At 39.8% G+C, this 25,716-nt stretch overlaps 1 protein-coding gene across 1 annotated transcript in view; it reads left to right on the plus strand.

The window, feature by feature from the left end:
* LOC124776667 (transducin beta-like protein 3) overlaps positions 1–25,716 on the plus strand; it is a 177,072-nt gene that overhangs the window by 121,487 nt on the left and 29,869 nt on the right. Inside the window, exons 11-12 of the mRNA XM_047251768.1 lie at positions 6,041–6,199; positions 12,000–12,165. Coding sequence (XP_047107724.1) covers positions 6,041–6,199; positions 12,000–12,165 — 325 coding nt within the window. The remainder of the gene's footprint in view (positions 1–6,040; positions 6,200–11,999; positions 12,166–25,716) is intronic.

Consider the following 25,716-nt stretch of genomic DNA (forward strand, 5'->3'; position numbering starts at 1 on the left):
TTGGGTGGTGGTTATCTAGTTCTCTCATGTTCTTCCACTTTCTTCACTGTTCCTGATCACATAGTATATGTTTCTGATCTTTAATTTTGTCTTTCAGAGTATACAGATTTGACTCATGTAACTGGATTTGCTCCTAGGTCATAGGATGCCATTGTTTTATGCAGAACTGTTTGTATAAACTGAAATGTTTGGAAAGAATTGCTGTGGTTTGAGTTTCTTGTGTATCAAACTATAGTGTGCTAGACACAGAGGAATTTTCATCTCAGGTAATACAGATTCTGGGTGTTTCACATGCCTCTGTGTAAAGCATGTACCTTGAGTATCCTGATTCTTGAAAAACTGTTGCCACCTGAGTTATCTGACATGGGCAACAACATGTTGATTACAAGGGTCACAATTTACTATCATGGATTGTATATGTATCAAAATGCAGCTTATCGTACATCCATTCGGTTGCTGAGCAACAACTACTGAAGTGCCGTATCATTCAGAACCACTACATCACTATGGAGTAATGAAGTCCTTATCCCTCGGATTACCATACTTCATGGGGTGTAGAGCTTAGTTTTGGCGTGGGAACATGTTATTGGACACTCTGAGCATGTTGGATAGAGATCACTGACTGATGAGCCTCAGTACACATTAGTACATGCCAATGACATTTTACCAGTGGATCAAGAATCACATGAAATGATGTAACACACCTGTTCACAGGGCACCATTCAGGCAAGTAGTGTAGGTACTACCATGTGGGTGATTGATATGCCTGTAATCATGGGCATCACAGCTGGGAGGGGCGGGGGGGGGGGGGGGGGGCATGGCATGTACCCCCAATATTTATTGAAAAGCATTTTTCAGAGTTTTGAGTCTTAGTTGACAAAAAATGACACTTGAATGAATATATCTAAGCTGAGCTATTTACACATACTAAAAGCTCTTGTGCAGTAAGAATTAATGGCTTGCACTATTCCCATCCCCAATACACCCATTCCTGTAATTGTCTTTCTCTGACAAGTGATACAAGAACCTTATGTCTAGTCATGTGTGTCCTTTTTTGTAACCCAAGGGCAACCTGTACCTTCAGCATAACTAACATATATCACCCCATCACTTCCTTATTGTGACAGAATTATTTCACCTCTCTACAGATGGCCCTTGTCCAACCATCCTCTCTGTGTTGTGGGTGGTGGTTGAGGAATCGTGCATCAAGGTAGTTCATGGAGTCCATACCATGATGCTTCACAACCCTTATCACGTTGAAAGATTGTGCTGCAGAGTACTATATGGTGTTGAGCAGTACCCTGAATGTTTGGTACATTCTGGCAATAAAGTAAATCTCTTAGTCCATCATCTTTCGGGCATCCTCCGGGGACAGTATTATTTCTTCTATCTGTAATTCAGCTGATAACTGTACAACAGTCTTCAAGCGAAATTTCGATAGAAGAACCCAAATTCTGTTTGCCAGGATAACTCAGGAAACACTGATAAACTCCCTGTTAACATGGCAACAATCCTTTCATGTCCAACATGTCCACATGTTTCGTGTGAGTTTGGAATGTATCCTCTGTCTGTAGTGAGTTGTAGTGGACTGAAAACTCACTCTTGTAGTTGGACATTTTTAGAGTCAGTGGTGTATGAGTAATAGAACAGTAATAATTTGGTGGTTTCAGAGTCACAAATCTGACATGTGAATATTACAGTATTGCTACTCATAGTTACTGCACCAGTTTTAGAGTCAGTGGTGTATGAGCATTAGAACAGTAATAATTTGGATGTTTCAAAGTCACAAATCTGCCATGTGAATATTACAATATTGCCAGCTACTCGTAGTCACTGCATGGATGAAGTCTACTTTTTGTTCTAAGTTTGGCTGTCAAAATTAAATCTTTTAAAGAAATCTGTGTTGTGGGGTTGCATATGTACTACATATTTGGGTAAGGGTTAGTAAACATCCACATCATCTTCATTGAAGGAGGATACCATTTTTAAGGCTAATTTATTGCTTTGTGTTTCAATATATGAGTATATAGATTATTTTCATGTCTTATAAATTTTGAAATGTTTTTTACAGTTATGTGACACTTGTGAAGCGTGCTAGGTAGGCAATGTTTGGAATAGGGCCCCTGGTCCAGAGGTGAACTGTTTTCATGTTGTTGTTGTTGTGGTCTTCAGTCCTGAGACTGGTTTGATGCAGCTCTCCATGCTGCTCTATCCTGTGCAAGCTTCTTCATCTCCCAGTACTTACTGCAACCTACATCCTTCTGAATCTGCTTAGTGTATTCATCTCTTGATCTCCCTCTACGATTTTTACCCTCCACGGTGCCCTCCGATGCTAAATTTGTGATCCCTTGATGCCTCAAAACATGTCCTACCAACCGATCCCTTCTTCTAGTCAAGTTGTGCCACAAACTTCTCTTCTCCCCAATCCTACTCAATACCTCCTCATTAGTTACGTGATCTACCCACCTTATCTTCAGCATTCTTCTGTAGCACCACATTTCGAAAGCTTCTATTCTCTTCTTGTCCAAACTATTTATCGTCCATGTTTCACTTCCATACATGGCTACACTCCATACAAATACTTTCAGAAACGACTTCCTGACACTTAAATCTATACTCGATGTTAATAAATTTCTCTTCTTCAGAAACGCTTTCCTTGCCATTGCCAGTCTACATTTTATATCCTCTCTATTTCGACCATCATCAGTTATTTTGCTCACCAAATAGCAAAACTCCTTTACTACTTTAAGTGTCTCATTTGATAATCTAATTCCCTCAGCATCACCTGATTTAATTTGACTACATTCCATTATCCTCGTTTTGCTTTTGTTGATGTTCATCTCATATCCTCCTTTCAAGACACTGTCCATTCCGTTCAACTGCTCTTCCAAGTCCTTTGCTGTCTCTGACAGAATTACAATGTCATCGGCGAACCTCAAAAGTTTTTGCTTCTTCTCCATGAATTTTAATACCTACTCCGAATTTTTCTTTTGTTTCCTTTACTGCTTGCTCAATATACAGATTTATTAACATCGGGGAGAGGCTACAACCCTGTCTCACTCCTTTCCCAACCACTGCTTCCCTTTCATGCCCCTCGACTCTTATAACTGCCATCTGGTTTCTGTACAAATTGTAAATAGCCTTTCGCTCCCTGTATTTTACCCCTGCCACCTTCAGAATTTGAAAGAGAGTATTCCAGTTAACATTGTCAAAAGCTTTCTCTAAGTCTACAAATGCTAGAAACGTAGGTTTCCCTTTTCTTAATCTTTCTTCTAAGATAAGTCGTAAGGTTAGTATTGCCTCACGTGTTCCAACATTTCTACGGAATCCAAACTGATCTTCCCCGAGGTCGGCTTCTACCAGTTTTTCCATTCGTCTGTAAAGAATTCGCGTTAGTATTTTGCAGCTGTGACTTATTAAACTGATAGTTCGGTAATTTTCACGTCTGTCAACACCTGCTTTCTTTGGGATTGGAATTATTATATACTTCTTGAAGTCTGATGGTATTTCGCCTGTTTCATACATCGTGCTCACCAGATGGTAGAGTTTTGTCATGACTGGCTCTCCCGAGGCCATCAGTAGTTCTAATGGAATGTTGTCTACTCCCGGGGCCTTGTTTCGACTCAGGTCTTTCAGTGCTCTGTCAAACTCTTCACGCAGTATCTTATCTCCCATTTCGTCTTCATCTACATCCTCTTCCATTTCCATAATATTGTCCTCAAGTACATCACCCTTGTATAAACCCTCTATATACTCCTTCCACCTTTCTGCCTTCCCTTCTTTGCTTAGAACTGGGTTGCCATCTGAGCTCTTGATATTCATAAAAGTGGTTCTCTTCTCTACAAAGGTCTCTTTAATTTTCCTGTAGGCAGTATCTATCTTACCCCTAGTGAGACAAGCCTCTACATCCTTACATTTGTCCTCTAGCCATCCCTGCTTAGCCATTTTGCACTTCCTGTCGATATCATTTTTGAGACGTTTGTATTCCTTTTTGCCTACTTCATTTACTGCATTTTTATATTTTCTCCTTTCATCAATTAAATTCAGTATTTCTTCTGTTACCCAAGGATTTCTACTAGCCCTCGTCTTTTTACCTACTTGATCGTCTGCTGCCTTCACTACTTCATCCCTCAGAGCTACCCATTCTTCTTCTACTGAATTTCTTTCCCCCATTCCTGTCAATTGTTCCCTTATGCTCTCCCTGAAACTCTGTACAACCTCTGGTTTAGTCAGTTTATCCAGGTCCCATCTCCTTAAATTCCCACCTTTTTGCAGTTTCTTCAGTTTCAATCTGCAGTTCATAACCAATAGATTGTGGTCAGAATCCACATCTGCCCCAGGAAATGTCTTACAATTTAAAACCTGGTTCCTAAATCTCTGTCTTACCATTATATAATCTATCTGATACCTTTTAGTATCTCCAGGATTCTTCCAGGTATACAACCTTCTTTTATGATTCTTGAACCAAGTGTTAGCTATGATTAAGTTATGCTCTGTGCAAAATTCTACAAGGCGGCTTCCTCTTTCATTCCTTCCCCCCAATCCATATTCACCTACTATGTTTCCTTCTCTCCCTTTTCCTACTGACGAATTCCAGTCACCCATGACTATTAAATTTTCATCTCCCTTCACTACCTGAATAATTTCTTTTATGTCGTCATATATTTCATCTATTTCTTCATCATGTGCAGAGCTAGTTGGCATATAAACTTGTACTACTGTAGTAGGCATGGGCTTTGTGTCTATCTTGGCCACAATAATGCGTTCACTATGCTGTTTGTAGTAGCTAACCCGCACTCCTATTTTTTTATTCATTATTAAATCTACTCCTGCATTACCCCTATTTGATTTTGTATTTATAAACCTGTAATCACCTGACCAAAAGTCTTGTTCCTCCTGCCACCGAACTTCACTAATTCCCACTATAATTAACTTTAACCTATCCATTTCCCTTTTTAAATGTTCTAACCTACCTGGCCGATTAAGGGATCTGACATTCCACGCTCCAATCCGTAGAATGCCAGTTTTCTTTCTCTTGATAACGACGTCCTCTTGAGTAGTCCCCGCCCGGAGATCCGAATGGGGGACTATTTTACCTCCGAAATATTTTACCCAAGAGGACGCCATCATCATTTAATCATACAGTAAAGCTTCATGTCCTCGGGAAAAATTACGGCTGTAGTTTCCCCTTGCTTTCAGCCATTCGCAGTACCAGCACAGCAAGGCCGTTTTGGTTAATGTTACAAGGCCAGATCAGTCAATCATCCAGACTGTTGCCCCTGCAACTACTGAAAAGGCTGCTGCCCCTCTTCAGGAACCATATGTTTGTCTGGCCTCTCAACAGATACCCCTCCGTTGTGGTTGCACCTACGGTACGGCCATCTGTATCGCTGAGGCACGCAAGCCTCCTCACCAATGGCAAGGTCCATGTTTCATGGGGGGACTGTTTTCATGCTGCATGGAAAACAATGTGTTTCACTCTTTCATGTCAGCTGATTAGGAGAGTGATAGTATGTTTTTGCAACTCTGGTGATTACTACATTTCTGGTCTGCAAATTAATTTAATAACAAGGCCCAGTGCTGGGGTACATATAAAGCATACCATGTTCACATCATATTACACAGTTGGTATCTTTTTCTTCACTTATGCTCTGTGTCCAGTCACATTACAACGTGTTTTGATTGACTTTGTGTAATGCAGCCTCTATAAATTCTGTAAATGGCATTTTCCACTTGGGTGTAACAGTTTTCATTGTGCTTTTGCAGTTTTGTTTTACATGCTATTTTCAACCATGAAATTTTATGTTATATTATGACGTAGAAATAGGTTAAAAATAATGGTGACCTTGTAGGACTGTGTCAACCTTGATGGAAATAACCAGTGGCTATTATCAATGACACAAGTAATGTGATAACTAGATTTGTGGAATTTAAATACAGGTTGACTGACTTTTGAAGCATGAGGAATGAGATTTAATGCTGCTTGTGTGCATTTTCTTGAAAATATATACAAAAAAAAATATGCAATTTTCTTCTCCAGTTATGGTCAGCTGCTGATTTATCCCTCTTAGGAGTCATGAATGGACACAGGAAAGGAGTGTGGTGTGTGCAGTTCTCGCCTGTTGATAAAGTTATTGTGTCGTCATCTGCAGACTGCTCTATCAAATTATGGGCTATCTCGGATTTGTCTTGCATCAAGGTATTGTTCTGCCACTAATGTTTTCTGATTATGTATTGCTTATGAGGTGAAACAAACTCCTGACAATTTTCTTGGTTGCAGATTGTCATCATTGTATCTAGTTTTGTGGATATACCATTTGTTACATTGTGCAATGACTGCAGATTAGATTAATTACTTCTCCACTTCAAAGAAGTTTGAATTACATTATTAAACAAGATATTAAATTGTTTTTAGTGTATTTGTTTCCTTCCATTCCCATTCTAAACAAAATGGAGTGGTAGTACAAGGTATAATGAAAGGAGTTATTTGTTTGATTAATAAAATTAAATTTCTTTTGAATCATATTTACCTTTTAGCTCATTAAATGACATCCATTAATTTTCTAATTTATTGAAATCTATTATCAGTTTAATGAGTTCAGCAAAATACTGAATTATTTCAGTCATGATTTGTTTATTTGATATGAATTTTCTCATGCCAATCCATATCTTCAGTGAGTTAAATCTCGAGAACAGTAATATTTAGTGTCTTTTGACAATTGTGGACATGACAATTGCAGGTGTGCTGTGCGTTTGTCCTGATAAGAAACAATTTTTTTCTTCATTAAGGCTTGTGGGTTGCCTTTCTCATCGGGACAAACATCAGTATCTCATGAAGCGAATAAAAAAAAGACACAAATATGAACCCGTAAGTGTTTATCATTTCTTGGGTAGTTAATCACACTGTTGAACTGCTGAAAACTTCCTGAAACATTTTCAGTTATAAGAAAAGCTGCACTTTTCCCATGGAGAAACCAACTGCTTTGATTGTTGCTTGTGTAAAGCCTTGTTTACACCGGGTCACCATCTTGCAACATCCTGGGTAAGCGGCACTGCCTCAAGCTACATTGACGCATGCTGTCCCATGATTAATATGACGAAGTAACACCTGGTGTTATGTTATAAGCTGCCGCAGTGTACCATGGGAAGCTCTCTGGCTCTGTGGATTCCTGTGTGGCATTTTCTGGGCAGCAGAGCAAAATTTGAAACATGAAGTGGTCTAATGAAAAGTATCTAAGATTTCTTGAGGCTGCAGATAATCTGAGGTGCCGCGGAACTAACTACAAAATAACCATATAAAAAGAGATTTTATATGGAATGATGGAATAAAATATGAAATTGATAAAGAGTACCGTAAAGAAAAAGATAAAGACTGTGTGAAGTGCAATTCAGTAAGAACACTCCTGTGTGACCAGTAAAAAATGCCGCTCAGCCCTTAATATGATTGACAGGAAATGCTTTGCATGTGAATTGTTAAAATTCATTCTCAATGTACGGATCCAAATCCAGGAAATACCAGCTTAATTGTTAAGTGTTTCAATATTTCAGTAGCTATACATATTTTATATCATTAAGGGTACATGTGCAAACTACAATAGTGCACCAATCAGTGGTCATAAAATTATCAATAAGTATACTTTTAAATCAGGAAATTTTATTCTGTTCGTGAAACATCTCACTTTTTTCAATTTCTTGTAATCAATAGACTACACATAGTGCCTTCTACCAAATGCATTTGAATAGGTTGATAGAAGTAAAAAAAATTAATTGTAGTTTCAAAATTCATTCACGGTAGTACACCACACAATCACATTTGTAGCAGTAAAGTAACTAAAAAGTGAGTCAGTTTGTATAATTCTATTTACGAGGGCGGTTCAGAAAGTAACCTCCGATTGGTCACAGTGGGGGTTGTGGGGGGAGTAGCGACGCCATCTGTGCGTTCACGCACTCAACAGGTCAATCGGCATCAAGCCGTGGTCGAGTGAACGTCGTACCTGCGCTAGTTTAGTTTTTGTGGCAGTTTGAAATGTGTGCTGCAATAGAAAACCCCGCCAAATGTGAAGTGCGTGCTGTCATAAGGTTTTTTACAGCCAAAGGATATTCTGCAGCAGCTATTCATCGTGAGCTTTGTGCCGTGTACGGACCAAGAGTTATGAGTGAAGGAGTTGTCTGTGAATGGGTACGTTTATTTAAAAGTGGACGAGAAAACGTTCATGATGAAGAGAGGAGTGGTAGACCATCATTGGTGACTGACGAACTCGTTCAGACAGTTGATGCAAAAGTTCGTGAAAATCGACGTTTCTCAATGTCGAAGTTGTCTACTGGTTTTCCACAGATTTCTAAGACTCTCTTGTACGAGATAGTGACAGCAAGATTGGGTTACCGTAAGTTCTGTGCACGATGGGTGCCCAAAATTCTTACCGACCACCACAAAACTCAAAGAATGGCCTCTGCATTAGACTTTCTGTCACGTTATGAGGACGAAGGAGAACCATTGTTAAACAGAATCGTGACCGTTGACGAAACCTGGATTAAGTACGTGAACCCTGAGACAAAAGAACAATCAAAGATGTGGGCACATTCAAATTCGCCTACCAAACCAAGAAAAGCCTCGCAAGATTTTTCTGCCAGAAAACTGATGGCAACGGTGTTTTGGGATGCCAAAGGGGTGTTGTTGGTTGAATTCATGGAACGTGGTACGACCATTAATCAAGACGTGTACTGTGAAACAATAAAAAAGTTACGACGGGCTATACAGAACAAACGCCGTGGTATGCTGACTTCTGGTATTGTTTTTTTGCACGATAACGCCCGTCCTCACTCTGCTCGCAGAACAACGGCCCTTCTTGAGTCCTTCAAGTGGGACGTTATCAACCATCCACCTTACAGCCCAGACCTGGCGCCAAGTGATTATCACCTCTTCATGCATTTGAAGAAATGGCTCGGGTCACAGCGGTTTGATGACGACGAAGAGCTCAAAGATGCGGTCACAGGCTGGCTCCAGGCACAAGCGGGTGATTTTTATGCAGAAGGAATTTCAAAGCTTGTGAAGAGATACGATAAGTGCCTCAATCGCTATGGAGACTATGTAGAAAAATAGTGCAAAGATGTAGTTGTAAGATGTATATATTAAAATATTTTTATTTAACTTGGTGTATTTTTTTAAATCAACCGGAGGTTACTTTCTGAACGGCCCTCGTATTTACATAAATTCAATATAATAGAAGGAAACATTCCACGTGGGAAAAATTATATATAAAATCAAAGATGAGGTGACTTACTGAACGAAAGCGCTGGCAGGTCGATAGACACACAAACAAACACAAACATACACACAAAATTCAAGCTTTCGCAACAAACTGTTGCCTCATCAGGAAAGAGGGAAGGAGAGGGGAAGACGAAAGGAAGTGGGTTTTAAGGGAGAGGGTAAGGAGTCATTCCAATCCCGGGAGCGGAAAGACTGACCTTAGGGGGAAAAAAGGACAGGTATACACTCGCACACACGCACATATCCATCCACACATACAGACACAAGCAGACATATTTAAATATGTCTGCTTGTGTCTGTATGTGTGGATGGATATGTGCGTGTGTGCGAGTGTATACCTGTCCTTTTTTCCCCCTAAGGTCAGTCTTTCCGCTCCCGGGATTGGAATGACTCCTTACCCTCTCCCTTAAAACCCACTTCCTTTCGTCTTCCCCTCTCCTTCCCTCTTTCCTGATGAGGCAACAGTTTGTTGCGAAAGCTTGAATTTTGTGTGTATGTTTGTGTTTGTTTGTGTGTCTATCGACCTGCCAGCGCTTTCGTTCAGTAAGTCACCTCATCTTTGATTTTATATATAATATTTACATAAATTAATATACATGATTATGTCCTGCCATTCGGCCTTCCAGTGTGGTGTCAAAAAATATTCCTTGAATGCTTCTCATGCTAGTCGTCCGTCATTGGAAGGTGTTAGAGATATCTTCCCTAAAATGCTTATACTCATATAATTTCGTGTAGTTTCCATAGAGTCACCAAGAACAGTTGTATCTTTGTCTAAGTTTTCTGTCCTGAAAATCGTTGGGGGTGAGTGAATTATTCTGGAAGTTTTACTCTGCTTTAAAGAATTGTGTAGATATCTACAAGCTTTTTTTACTTTTTCAACTTTCTCTACTTTAAGCAATATAGGCTTTCTAAATCTGTAAAAACAGAGGACATTGCTCGAAATGCATTTTCAACGAAATATCTTGGTTGAGGAAGTTGGTAATTAAATATTCTTTCCTATGACTTTGGTCATTCCCGAGCATGTGGTTTCTTGATATTAGTGGTCAATGGGAATGCTAAAATATATAGACTCAGTTTCTCTCTTATTGGAGGAGATTATGTGGGATGGAATTTTAATTTATTTTCTGTTACACTTTATGAAAAGAAGTGTTCTTGAAAACTCCTTCATCAAATATGTAACCATGACATCTGACATGTATGGACTGAAAACAGTAATTTGTGCCTACAGTTACTATAAGTTGGGAATGCTAAAATATATAGACTCAGTTTCTCTCTTATTGGAGGAGATTATGTGGGATGGAATTTTAATTCATTTTCTGTTACGCTTTATGAAAAGAAGTGTTCTTGAAAACTCCTTCATCAAATATGTAACCATGACATCTGACATGTATGGACTGAAAACAGTAATTTGTGCCTACAGTTACTATAAGCACAATGCTAAATGTTGGTTTCAAGCTAATATATTCATTTCCAGTCTTAGTGGGACACACAATTGGTATTTTTGTCATCTGTCACTCCTATAATATGAGAGAAGTTCCATTTCACTTTGAAAATTCTGGCAACATTCTTCCATTCCTCAGTATCCTACGGAACCTGGAAAGTGAAACACAATCATTACTTTCCCTAATTTTTCAGAAGATGTGCGACTGAATGGTGATGACAGAAATCAGTCTACAAAAGAAAACATGCCTCCAACTCCAGGCAAAACATTGCGAAACAAAATTAACAAAAGTAAAAAACAAAAAAAAGGACAGCAGAGCAAATGGAGAATGACAATATAGCTGAAGAAGTATACAAGATATTGAAAAAGTGCTACCACCAGATATGAATGGAGTGTCTGATGTGAATACATTGGGAATGAACCGAGGAAATGCTCCTAGACAACCCAAACATATGTGAAGCACTTACTTGTGAATGTGCTGTTCAAAGCAGCATTGGGGTAGTATGAAATCGTAATATGGTACCAAGCTGAATTCATGGTGAAATACTGTCTTGGTAGTTGGTAATTAAAGTCTCCATTGGACATACTTGTAGAATTGTTAAATAAGGCACCATCTTCGGTTGCTATATCTAGTATATTAGTTCGTGGGGCTACTTTAAATATTTTCTTCTTCCAGTATTGTTTTCTTTTCCGCTGAATTTAATTTTCATTGTTGGAGGCATGTGTAGTGACCAAGTAAGCTGCTGGTTCAATCACTTGATTTCCCATTCTCCTGCAAGACTGACTTAGTGTGGCATGCAGCATAGCTGCAAGATGTTGCCTTTTGTAGCGTGGCACATATACATAGTATGCCACTTTGTTGCGAGATGTTGCCCCAGTGTAATCGAGGCATCAGAATTAGAAGGCACTACATCTCTTTCACTCTGACAATCAATCAAATAAATTGCACTTAAACAAGCAGATCAGCTTCTGTGAACAAAAATTATGCCTCTAAGATGAAAAGAAACATAAAAATCATGTGCAACTTGCTTCAAAGGCTCTAACTTATCAGAGGTCCCTTGTATTACATATAACAATTTTTAACAGCAATATAAATTAGGATATATTGCTATACACCACATAGTGGAGGTATTGGGTGCCAGCCTTGCAAATTTGGCATTGGAGCCTAAGTGCCTGGAGACAACAGAAGTGAGTAGCAATCTATGCTAATTCATATAGTGGATTTTTCACAGGTCGGTTCTGCCTATAATAATTTTTGTTAATTAAATGTACATGTTCCTTTATTTGCAGACATTGGAAGGTCATGAATCATCTGTGTTACGTGTTGAGTTTTTGAATAATGGCATGCAGCTTGTTTCATCTGGAGCTGATGGACTTCTTAAGATATGGAGTGTGAAAACCAGTGACTGTGTTGCAACTATGGATCAGCATGCTGGGAGGGTTTGGGCACTGGCAGGTATGTTCTCTTTTGAAATTATGAAATAACGGTTTTCCATGCGACAACCCCACTTAAATAAATTCATTTCATTTATTTAGTTCCCTTGACAACTGAGTAAAACACAATTTTTGTACCATATGCATTTTGCCTTTATTCTTTGCAACACATCTTCAGTGGCCTAAAATATGTACATATTTTTGTTTATACTATTTAGTTTACATTTAACATGTTATATACATGATTACAAACAGTCCTGACACTTTTTCTTTTGTGTGGCGTAGTAGGAATTTAAAGTTCTGCTCACAGATTTCGTGGATGGTGATCTACATATTATGATGCTGTGTTCTTGTTCCTTTGTTATGTCTGTTGTTCTTCTGGTAATTGCAATTTGAATTTTTTTTCTTCCAACATTAGGGATTGAATGCATGTTTTGATGTTATGTTTTGGGTGGTGTTGCCAATTGTTGAATGTTATTGCCAACTCCTGAATGTGTGCTCCCATCATCATTTTTTATCAGACACTTATTTTCCAGCATGGATGATCACAAATGCACTAATGAATGTCCTCTTGTCATAGAACTATCCTGCAGCCTACTGTCGAATTTCCATCCGCGTATTCATAGCAAAAACCTGCAAATTGATATTCATAGTTCCCTTTGCAACCATCTAACATTTTTGTTTGTCCATTTCCTGTGTCTCTTTCTTGACTATACTGTTTTTCCCCCTCTCTCACATTTACCACCCAGTTTTACCTCCAATACACTCGTAGCATTTACCCATCACACACTGGTGTTGTTTACATACCTTTCCTTCCCTTCTCTTCCCTACTATCAACCCATCCCAAATGGATCTCTGCACGGTCGACCTGCAGTAAAAACATTGACCGTGCATCCAGCAACACTATGTAGCCCTAAAAGTGAGAGTTTTCTCTAGCCCAAAAAAGGATTGGTCCGAAAGCTAGCAATGATTACAGTCTGCTTTATGTGCCTGCCTCTACTATTCTGTAAGTTGTTACAGCAGAACCATTTTTAATGAATCGCTGGAGACATTTTTTTTCCCCCTGGAAAGGCATTCTCCCAAAATGGAGGTGTTGTCTGAGTACATAGGAATGACATAGAATCATAATTCAAACATGTTTTGGTGATATAAGAGGTATTCACCAATATCCTGTGCTACAAATTTAAATACAGTATTGTAGAAACACCTCTTGTGTTTTAAAATCAATGAGAGTGGTTTGTTTTGCCTTTCCTGAGTACTGTAATAAAAGAAGGTGTCATTCTAGTTTGTTGATATTACTTACAATATACAAAAAAAAAACAAAGAAGATGTGGCTTACCAAACTAAAGCGCTGGCAGGTTGATAGATACACAAACAAACACAAACATGCACACAAAATTCAAGCTTTCGCAACCAACGGTTGCTTCATCAGGAAAGAGGGAAGGAGAGGGAAAGACGAAAGGATGTGGGTTTTAAGGGAGAGGGTAAGGAGTCATTCCAATCCCGGGAGCGGAAAGACTTACCTTAGGGGGGAAGGAGGACAGATATACACTCGCATACACACACATATCTATCCGCACATACACAGACACAAGCCTTTACAAATGTCTGCTTCTGTTGTGGAATGTTTCTCTCTATTATATTCATTACAATATACTCATCTACATTCAAAGAGGAAAAGAAACAACCTTCACCTCCTCCTCAACCTGTGCTTCCACTTCGTTGTCATTGTCACCACCAGCTCCTTCACACATCTCTTTTGTGTCCATCTTTGTTGTGGAATTCAGGATGTCAGTATCACAATAAAGTTATTTCTGGAATTACACATTTTCAGAAATATCATTGATCCTACTCCAGTCTTCTGAAGTAATGCCATCCTCAGCAGCAACTGGCTATACCACAGACACCGTTTGCGAATCAATTTAACAAAGTCCGTTGTGTTACAGGACTCCAAGCAGCAACAAAAATATGCATAACCTGTAGAATTCAACTGCTGAGTCTCATCACTTCCTGCCTCCCAAGGAAGGAAACTAGCTTCTGCACAAATGCTACTTTGTATCTGGCTTTGACAGAGTGTATTATTCCCAAATCCAGTGGCTTGTATAGTTCTAAGGAAGGAACACAACAATTAAATTAGTCAGAAATGATGTTTTCTTGGGATGTCCAGGCCATTGGTCAATAATAAGTACAAATTTCCTCCCTCCTGTACCTGTTTTGGCATCTAAATATCTGAGAACTCTCATAAAGATATCTGGTGTCATCCAGGCTCTACTATTGGACTTGTAAATACAAGGTAGAGCTTTTGCGTTTTTGAAATGCCTGGGAGTTCTAAATTTCCATATTAATGGAAGGCAGCTTTTCACTTGCGTCATTATTTGTGCACAGTGACATCATCAGCCTTTCTTTACTTTTTTTTTTATCTCTGTGGCATTTATGCCCCTTAACAGAACATGTTTATGCAGGAAATAAGTTTTAAAAGGCGTCAGGTTCATCAGTGGTGAAAATGTATCTGGGCCCAAAACCCTGTGGCAATCTACTGTAGTTTACACTTTCTCCTCTTACACTTCGGAATGACAGATTATGATGTTTTTTAAAAAGACCAAACCAGCCAGTCGATGGACTTCAGTTTTCAATGCTGATTTCATGAGCCTTTTCTTGTAGTTTGTTTCCACTTACAGAAATGCTGCCACTTTGTGTTTGTTGACACCCCTAGGGTCAATCAAAACTTGCTGTACCAGTTGCTGGATTTAACCCGTGACGTAACTGCGTTGTTTGAAATCATTGAGGCATGCATGGAAGTAGGAGGTGTGTAATGAAAGGGATCATGTTTGAAGAGTACGGTGGAGTATTTGGTGACACTCTCTAGTGTTGAATGTAGATGTTTCAGAATGTTTTTGAGTGACGTTAGGGACTCATCAGACTGCTTGAGTGCCATTTACTAGGAATATTATTGGAAGTGTGTGTGGCAGTTTGCTAGTGAGTTACTTTTATGTTGGCAGTTATTGGCTATAGATTTGCTTCTGGACTGGAACTCTTAGTGCAATGTGTTGTTTATGAATGGTGATTTAATTTTGCTTATTGGTTGTTATTAGTTATGGATATGATTACGAAGTTTATCAGAAGGTCATTGTGTGCCACTATGAGCTACAATATGGTGAAAACTATTAAATTTTTGTAGTTTTTTGGTTTGAGTGCCAAATATGCTAAGTACCTCGGCTGTGGCAATGTTATGGGATTAATCAAAGTTGCTGCTTCTCAGACCAGGGATGAATATATGTGGCGTTCTTGATGAGACTATATTTGGCATTCAGTTCAGAGAGGTTCCTGATTTCAAAACTCTAGGCTGGCCATTCTAGATTTTGTGTTGTTAATATATCAACATTTCTTCAATTTCTTCGTCATCTGCAGAGCTAGTTGGCATATAAACTTGTACTACTGTAGTAGGCGTGGGCTTCGTATCTATCTTGGCCACAATAATGCGTTCACTATGCTGTTTGTAGAGGCTTACCCACATTCCTATTTTCCTATTCATTATTAAACCTACTCCTGCATTACCCCTATTTGATTTTGTGTTTATAACCCTGTAGTCACCTGACCAGAAGTCTTGTTCCTCCTGCCACCGAACTTCACTAATTCCCACTATATCTAACTTCAACCTATCCATTTCCCTTTTTAAATTTTCTAACCTACCTGCCCGATTAAGGGATCTGACATTCCACGCTCCGATCCGTAGAACGCCAGTTTTCTTTCTCCTGATAACGACATCCTCTTGAGTAGTCCCCGCCTGGAGATCCGAATGGGGGACTATTTTACCTCCGGAATATTTTACCCAAGAGGACGCCATCATCATGTAATCATACAGTAAAGCTGCATGCCCTCGGGAAAAATTACGGCTGTAGTTTCCCCTTGCTTTCAGCCGTTCGCAGTACCAGCACAGCAAGGCCGTTTTGGTTATTGTTACAAGGCCAGATCAGTCAATCATCCAGACTGTTGCCCTTGCAACTACTGAAAAGGCTGCTGCCCCTCTTCAGGAACCACACGTTTGTCTGGCCTCTCAACAGATACCCCTCCGTTGTGGTTGCACCTACGGTACGGCTATCTGTATTGCTGAGGCACGCAAGCCTCCCCACCAACGGCAAGGTCCATGGTTCATGGGTGACTGGAATTCGAGTGTAGGAAAAGGGAGAGAAGGAAACATAGTAGGTGAATATGGATTGGGGGACAGAAATGAAAGAGGAAGCCGCCTGGTCGAATTTTGCACAGAGCACAACATAATCATAACTAACACTTGGTTTAAGAATCATGAAAGAAGGTTGTATACATGGAAGAACCCTGGAGATACTAAAAGGTTTCAGATAGATTATATAATGGTAAGACAGAGATTTAGGAACCAGGTTTTAAATTGTAAGACATTTCCAGGGGCAGATGTGGACTCTGACCACAATCTATTGGTTATGACCCGTAGATTAAAACTGAGAAACTGCAAAAAGGTGGGAATTTAAGGAGATGGGACCTGGATAAACTAAAAGAACCAGAGGTTGTACAGAGATTCAGGGAGAGCATAAGGGAGCAATTGACAGGAATGGGGGAAATAAATACAGTAGAAGAAGAATGGGTAGCTCTGAGGGATGAAGTAGTGAAGGCAGCTGAGGATCAAGTAGGTAAAAAGACGAGGGCTAGTAGAAATCCTTGGGTAACAGAAGAAATATTGAATTTAATTGATGAAAGGAGAAAATATAAAAATGCAGTAAGTGAAACAGGCAAAAAGGAATACAAACGTCTCAAAAATGAGATCGACAGGAAGTGCAAAATGGCTAAGCAGGGATGGCTAGAGGACAAATGTAAGGATGTAGAGGCCTATCTCACTAGGGGTAAGATAAATACCGCCTACAGGAAAATTAAAGAGACCTTTGGAGATAAGAGAACAACTAGTATGAATATCAAGACCTCAGATGGAAACCCAGTTCTAAGCAAAGAAGGGAAAGCAGAAAGGTGGAAGGAGTATATAGAGGGTCTATACAAGGGTGATGTACTTGAGGACAATATTATGGAAATGGAAGAGGATGTAGATGAAGATGAAATGGGAGATATGATACTGCGTGAAGAGTTTGACAGAGCACTGAAAGACCTGAGTCGAAACAAGGCCCCGGGATTAGACAACATTCCATTAGAACTACTGATGGCCTCGGGAGAGCCAGTCATGACAAAACTCTACCATCTGGTGAGCAAGATGTATGAAACAGGCGAAATACCCTCAGACTTCAAGAAGAATATAATAATTCCAATCCCAAAGAAAGCAGGTGTTGACAGATGTGAAAATTACCGAACTATCAGCTTAATGAGTCACAGCTGCAAAATACTAACACGAATTCTTTACAGACGAATGGAAAACCTAGTAGAAGCCAACCTCGGGGAAGATCAGTTTGGATTCCGTAGAAACACTGGAACACGTGAGGCAATACTAACCTTACGACTTATCTTAGAAGAAAGATTAAGGAAAGGCAAACCTACGTTTCTAGCATTTGTAGACTTAGAGAAAGCTTTTGACAATGTTGACTGGAATACTCTCTTTCAAATTCTAAAGGTGGCAGGGGTAAAATACAGGGAGCGAAAGGCTATTTACAATTTGTACAGAAACCAGATGGCAGTTATAAGAGTCGAGGGACATGAAAGGGAAGCAGTGGTTGGTAAGGGAGTAAGACAGGGTTGTAGCCTCTCTCCGATGTTGTTCAATCTGTATATTGAGCAAGCAGTAAAGGAAACAAAAGAAAAATTCGGAGTAGGTATTAAAATTCATGGAGAAGAAATAAAAACTTTGAGGTTCGCCGATGACATTGTAATTCTGTCAGAGACAGCAAAGGACTTGCAAGAGCAGTTGAATGGAATGGACAGTGTCTTGAAAGGAGGATATAAGATGAACATCAACAAAAGCAAAACAAGGATAATGGAATGTAGTCTAATTAAGTCGGGTGATGCTGAGGGAATTAGATTAGGAAATGAGGCACTTAAAGTAGTAAAGGAGTTTTGCTATTTGGGGAGCAAAATAACTGATGATGGTCGAAGTAGAGAGGATATAAAATGTAGGCTGGCAATGGCAAGGAAAGCGTTTCTGAAGAAGAGAAATTTGTTAACATCCAGTATTGATTTAAGTGTCAGGAAGTCATTTCTGAAAGTATTCGTATGGAGTGTAGCCATGTATGGAAGTGAAACATGGACGATAAATAGTTTGGACAAGAAGAGAATAGAAGCTTTCGAAATGTGGTGCTACAGAAGAATGCTGAAGATTAGATGGGTAGATCACATAACTAATGAGGAAGTATTGAATAGGATTGGGGAGAAGAGAAGTTTGTGGCACAACTTGACCAGAAGAAGGGATCGGTTGGTAGGACATGTTCTGAGGCATCAAGGGATCACCAATTTAGTATTGGAGGGCAGCGTGGAGGGTAAAAATCGTAGAGGGAGACCAAGAGACGAATACACTAAGCAGATTCGGAAGGATGTAGGTTGCAGTAGGTACTGGGAGATGAAAAAGCTTGCACAGGATAGAGTAGCATGGAGAGCTGCATCAAACCAGTCTCAGGACTGAAGACCACAACAACAACAATATATCAACAATGTAGGAAATGACAGATTGCTACTTATCGTGCAGAAGACACACTAAGTTACTTACACAATGCATTCGGCCACAGACTTCATCAGCAAAAGAGAAAGGGAAACACGCACCATTCATACATACAAGCAAGCACACCTCATGCAAACATGACTGCCAATTCTGGCAGCTCAGGCCAGAATGCAACTATCATGTTGGATGGAAGCAGCAATCTGGAGGCGGCGGGGAAGGGAAAAAGGATTGTAGTGTACAGTTGGGGGGAGAAGGGGGAGGGGGGGAGCAGAGGGCGGCAGAGGAATGCTGTCTGGCGGAGTGTGTAGGGGCCAGAATGCCAACAGGCATTAAAGCCTGAGGCCCTTCCCAGAGCCTCTCCCCTGGATCCATTTCCCTCCTCACCGCGATGGCCACAGGCACTCACCTACATGCTCCCCAAAGTCCACGAACTCAAAAATCCTGGATGCCCTATTGTGGTTGGGTATGTGCCCGCATTGAAAGAATTTTGGCCCTCGTTGAGGAACACCTCCAACCAATTGCCCATAATCTCATCAAAGATGGCAACCACTTCCTTCACCAACTCTCCACCATCCCTACCCCTTTACCTCCTGGATCTGTACTTGTCACTGTTGGTGCAACCTCCGTTTACACCAGCATCCCTCAAGCCCACACCTTACTAACTTTATTGTAACCTACGCCTACTTCTCCTCTGAAGGGAAGATATACAAACAAATCCGTGGCACAGCCATGGGCACCCACATGGCACCCTTCTATGCCAACCTGTCTATGGACCATCTAGAGGAGACCACCTTTGAAGGGAAGGTACACAAACAAATCCACAGTGCAGTTATTGGCACCCACATAGCATCCTTTTATGCCAACCTGTTTATGGGCCATGTAGATGAGACCTTCATAGCCTCCTAAAACTGCCATACCCTTAGCCTAGTTCAGGTTCATTGATGATATCTTCATGATCTGGACTCAGGCCAAGACACCCTATCTTCACTTCTTTACAACCTCGAAACCATCTCTCCCATCTGCTTCATGTGGTCCTCCTCAACCCGGCGTGCCACCTTTTTAGACGTTGACCTTCTCCTCTCTGGTGGCTCCATCTGCATCTCTGTCCACACTAAACCCACCAATCACCATCAGTACTTGCACTATGACAGCTGTCATTCCTTTCACACCAAAAAATCCCTCCCATACAGCCTGGCTACCTGGGGATGGCATATCTGCAGTGACAAAAGCTCCTGTGCTCAGTATGTGAAGGTCTCACCAAGGCTTTCACAGACAAGCACTATCCCCCAGACCTAGTCCACAAACAGATCTCCTGTGCCATTTCCCCTCACAGTCCCAATCCTCCCACCATCCCCAAGAACTGGCCATGAAGGAGTGCCCCCTTGCATTACCCGGTACCACCCCTAACAGGATCAAATGAACCACGCGCTTCACCAGGTCTTCGATTACCTATCATCATGCCCTGAAATGAGGGACGTCCTACCCGAGATCTTCCTCAACCCTTCTGAAGTGTGTTCCATCGACGATCCAACCTCAACAACATCCTAGATCATCCCTATGCCACTACCAATCCTAACTCCTTGCCGCAAGGATCATATCCCAGTGGAAGACCCAGATGCAAGACCTGCCCACTCCACCCACCCAGCACTTCCTATTCTGTCCTGTCGCAGGTTTATCTTAATCCATCAGGGGATGGGCCACCTGCGAAAGCAGCCATATCATTTACCAGCTTAGCTGCTTTTAATATTGGATGACTACCTGCCAGCTCTCCACCTGGATAAACGACCTACGCCAAACTGTGGCCAAGAGCGAAGTAGACTGCCAAGTGGCACAACATGCAGCTGAGCATAATGTGCTTGACTTCAATGGCTGCTTCACTATGTGAACCATCTGGATCCTCCCCTCCACCACCAGCTTTTCTGAAATCTGGAAATGGGAGTTTACAACACATTCTCAGCTCCAGTAATTATCCTGGCCTCAACCTACAGAACATACTCTCCCCACACCCTTCACCCTACAGTTTCCACACTGCCAGTCCTACTATCTCCTCCACATTCTTGTGTTCCAGCCTCTTTGTTTGCTACCCTCTGCCAAAGCACCTGCTCATCTTCCCCCGCTACTCTCCTTTTCGCTCCCTTTTTCCCCACCTCCCTGCACCATAACCTCCTCACACTGCACCTGCTGGCATTCTGGTCCCTGCACACTCTGCCAGACAGTGTTCCTCTGTCCCACCTACCCTCACACTACTATTCTATCCCCTTCCCTGCCCCCTCCACATTGTTGCTGCCATCCCATGTAACACTTGCATTCTGGCCTAAGCTGCCAAAGTTAGTGCTCACGTGTGCATGGAGTGTGCTTGCTTGTTTGTGTGTGTTTTTTCTCTTTTGCTGATGAAGGCTGTGGCTGACAGCTCTATGTAAGTGTCTTTTAGTTGTGTCTGTCTACAACTTAATGTGTCTTCTTTATGGTAAGTAGCAACCTATTTGCTGCAACATTGTTGATATTCCTTTGTGGATTTTCTATTGTTTGATTTTGTTGTGAACATACTATTTTTGCTATCACTTCTCTATTGAGTTTTATACCATTGAGACTGGTGTTAGTGATTGTACGTTGAGGTATTGGTTTTCTTTTTGTAGGGAAGTTTGTTCAGTGACCAAGTATGAGACAGTTGGGAGGGGGGGGGGGAGGTGTTGTTGAAATTGATGTATCTGTATTATTTGTTAAGGTGAAATGTGGGAGAGTGAGTCATATTGTGGGAGTTGTTTCTGATTCATAGTCATCTTATAGGGATTTAGGGAATGGGGGTTTAAGCATTTAGTTGTCAGTCAGAGAGTGGAGTTTCAAAATTTTCAAATGGGTCTTGTACATACACAACAGAAGGGTACTGGGGCGATCATTAAATCTGTGATAGACAGAGGGAAGAAGTACACATTCACCTTGCAATCTCACTTAGATGAGTACTGCTGGAGGAAGATTTTGTTAGTTAATTTTTGTCTGTTTATGAATTTGTAAAACATTATTGGGAAAATGTGTAGGCCAAATGTTTTAAGTTGAATGAATGGATGGAGGTAAGTGGTTAATTTGATTCAGGTTATTTTGTTAGGGTCAATTTTGGGTTTGGGTGTAGTGTGTTTTCTTGGTGTAGTTTCTAGTTTCTCTGGAAGGTTTGATGAGGGGGTGGGAGTTGTGTTAGATTGGTTTTTTTGGGGTGTTTTATGTTTTCTATTTCACAAGTATGAATGATGTAATTTTTTAAAATTATGTATTTACTTGGGTTTTGTGTTTCATATGGGTGAGTGGGTGGTGGTTTAAGAGGGGTTATGTTTGGAAGAAATGGATGGCATCAGCAGTTTTTGTTTCCCAGTCTGTGTGTGTGTGTGTGTGGGGGGGGGGGGCACAAAAATCTTTTCGTTGTTTTATTTGTTTTCATTGTAGTGTGTATGGTATGTTTATTTATGTGCTTAATTGTGTGTTGCTTGCATATTGAAATTGCTATTGATGTATTTTTTTTAAAATTTTGGTGTTATGTTTTAACTATTTTGATTGTGGTTGGTGGATATACTGGATTTTATTCTAGATATTTCAGTTAGGTTAGGTGTTCAGTAACAGCTGTGCAAGTGAGTTTTGGTTTCTTGGCATCATGGACTTGATTTGAGCTGTGTAGGTCAAGCAAAATTTCTGATACCAATTTTTGGAGCGATTTGTTCTTTTACGGTATTGTGAATTTTGTATGAGCTTGCAGGTCAAGTGAAATTTCTGATACACTTCTTTGCAGATCATTTGTGTCTTGTTATCTTAGAGTTCACTTTCTCTTTTTACATTTATTGAGGATTTTGTTTGCTGGTTTTTTGAGTAATCTTTTTTTTTTTTTTTTTTTTTTTTTTTTTTTTTTGAGTAATCTTTTGTTTTGTTATGCCTCTAATATTAGAAATGTCATATAATTAATTTGTCTTCACCCGAGGTATCCTAATTCTCACAATTGTTTCCTTAGTGTCACACAGTTTATCCAGTTAAATATATTTTGCATTATTTTTGTCTGTTTCTATCTTTAATTTGTGATGTCATGGTCACCATATTGTATAAGGGTGAAATGGCAGTGTCTGCCATCTTGATGACTTCTAGGATCAAGACTGACAGATATTGGATGTTTTAGTACCTCCAACCACTTTAACAGAATATTTTCCTCATAATTTAATGTAGACATATAAATGTTCCTCGTTTCAGGTCTGTAGGAATCATTAGCTTTGACATTCAAGAATGCTTCCCTATTTTCTGTATGTCAACAACGTAGATGAAGCCAAATTGTATTTCTTCAGCATTATATTTCTTGGACATCTTTAATGATGATCAGTTTTTGCTGAACTATAATCTTTCTGCATTTGCAGGCCGTAACTCCACAAAGTGACACCGATACGTTTGGCATTTCAATAAAGAAGTAGTTACCCTTCTTGCACTTCGTAGACTAAGTGACAGTGACATCAGATCGCATGACCCAAGTTGCACAGTAGGCAGGGCAGAAATTAATTTCTGATTCATTCAACACATCTTCATGGTTTTGCTACAAGGGTAACTGAGTTATTGGAAAAAAAAAGAAACTGTGATCTAGCTATGTGTCAATCAAAACAATCAGTTACCATTATTGTGCCGCAAGGCCCAAAGTTCAACCTGTGTAAAACTGAAAGAAATCAGAAAACCATTCAGATATCTTAGGAATTGCATGAAAACTGGACTTTAATTTCATGTTTGTACCTTAGAAGTAGACTTTCCCCTAAAGTGGGGTGTATTAAAAGCAGAGAGGAATAAAATCATTTTTATGGGAGGTTTACCAGGTCCAACGTAAACAGTTATTAAGAACAGGAGTTCCTTAAAAGCGGATTTGTTGATTCGGAGTATTACTGCTAATGCACCCGAACATTGCTTTCTGCCTGGACATGTCATTACCATATTGAAATGAAATGTCGTGTGACGAGGGCCTCCCGTCGGGTAGACCGTTCGCCTGGTGCAAGTCTTTCGATTTGACGCCACTTCGGCGACTTGCACGTCGATGGGGATGAAATGATGATGATTAGGACAACACAACACCCAGCCGGGAATCGAACCCGGGCCCTTTGGATTGACAGTCTGTCGCGCTGACCACTCAGCTACCGGGGGCGGACATTACCATATTTATATAATTGTATATGTTGTTCCTTGAGAAAATAGTTGCATGGTTAGGCTGGCTTTAAAGTTGGGTATATTATGTGTTTACCATTTTAAAAATAACATTTTATGACTGTTAAAGAGGTTTTCTATTATCTGTGGGACATGTTTACTCTTGCTTCATTTTGACCCCAATTTTAATTATGCTTTTGAAAGCTTAGATCAATTTACACCTGTTAAATTACTGAATTGTTCTTTATATTCCTGTAAGTAGAAAGTGCAATTCGAGTCATTAGGTTACGTTTCTTAATATCAAGAAGACTGAGTCAACATTTCTCTGCAACAGAGCTGTCATTTCATCCTTTCATTCCTCCTGTGGTGACAGTGGAAGCAAAGATGACTTTTTGTCATATGATTTTCGTTGTTTTATTTGTTTTCATTGTAGTGTGTATGGTATGTTTATTTATGTGCTTAATTGTGTGTTGCTTGCATATTGAAATTGCTATTGATGTATTTTTTTTAAAATTTTGGTGTTATGTTTTAACTATTTTGATTGTGGTTGGTGGATATACTGGATTTTATTCTAGATATTTCAGTTAGGTTAGGTGTTCAGTAACAGCTGTGCAAGTGAGTTTTGGTTTCTTGGCATCATGGACTTGATTTGAGCTGTGTAGGTCAAGCAAAATTTCTGATACCAATTTTTGGAGCGATTTGTTCTTTTACGGTATTGTGAATTTTGTATGAGCTTGCAGGTCAAGTGAAATTTCTGATACACTTCTTTGCAGATCATTTGTGTCTTGTTATCTTAGAGTTCACTTTCTCTTTTTACATTTATTGAGGATTTTGTTTGCTGGTTTTTTGAGTAATCTTTTTTTTTTTTTTTTTTTTTTGAGTAATCTTTTGTTTTGTTATGCCTCTAATATTAGAAATGTCATATAATTAATTTGTCTTCACCCGAGGTATCCTAATTCTCACAATTGTTTCCTTAGTGTCACACAGTTTATCCAGTTAAATATATTTTGCATTATTTTTGTCTGTTTCTATCTTTAATTTGTGATGTCATGGTCACCATATTGTATAAGGGCGAAATGGCAGTGTCTGCCATCTTGATGACTTCTAGGATCAAGACTGACAGATATTGGATGTTTTAGTACCTCCAACCACTTTAACAGAATATTTTCCTCATAATTTAATGTAGACATATAAATGTTCCTCGTTTCAGGTCTGTAGGAATCATTAGCTTTGACATTCAAGAATGCTTCCCTATTTTCTGTATGTCAACAACGTAGATGAAGCCAAATTGTATTTCTTCAGCATTATATTTCTTGGACATCTTTAATGATGATCAGTTTTTGCTGAACTATAATCTTTCTGCATTTGCAGGCCGTAACTCCACAAAGTGACACCGATACGTTTGGCATTTCAATAAAGAAGTAGTTACCCTTCTTGCACTTCGTAGACTAAGTGACAGTGACATCAGATCGCATGACCCAAGTTGCACAGTAGGCAGGGCAGAAATTAATTTCTGATTCATTCAACACATCTTCATGGTTTTGCTACAAGGGTAACTGAGTTATTGGAAAAAAAAAGAAACTGTGATCTAGCTATGTGTCAATCAAAACAATCAGTTACCATTATTGTGCCGCAAGGCCCAAAGTTCAACCTGTGTAAAACTGAAAGAAATCAGAAAACCATTCAGATATCTTAGGAATTGCATGAAAACTGGACTTTAATTTCATGTTTGTACCTTAGAAGTAGACTTTCCCCTAAAGTGGGGTGTATTAAAAGCAGAGAGGAATAAAATCATTTTTA

This window comes from Schistocerca piceifrons, chromosome 2 (genome assembly GCF_021461385.2).
Source record: "Schistocerca piceifrons isolate TAMUIC-IGC-003096 chromosome 2, iqSchPice1.1, whole genome shotgun sequence".
Lineage (NCBI taxonomy): Eukaryota > Metazoa > Arthropoda > Insecta > Orthoptera > Acrididae > Schistocerca > Schistocerca piceifrons.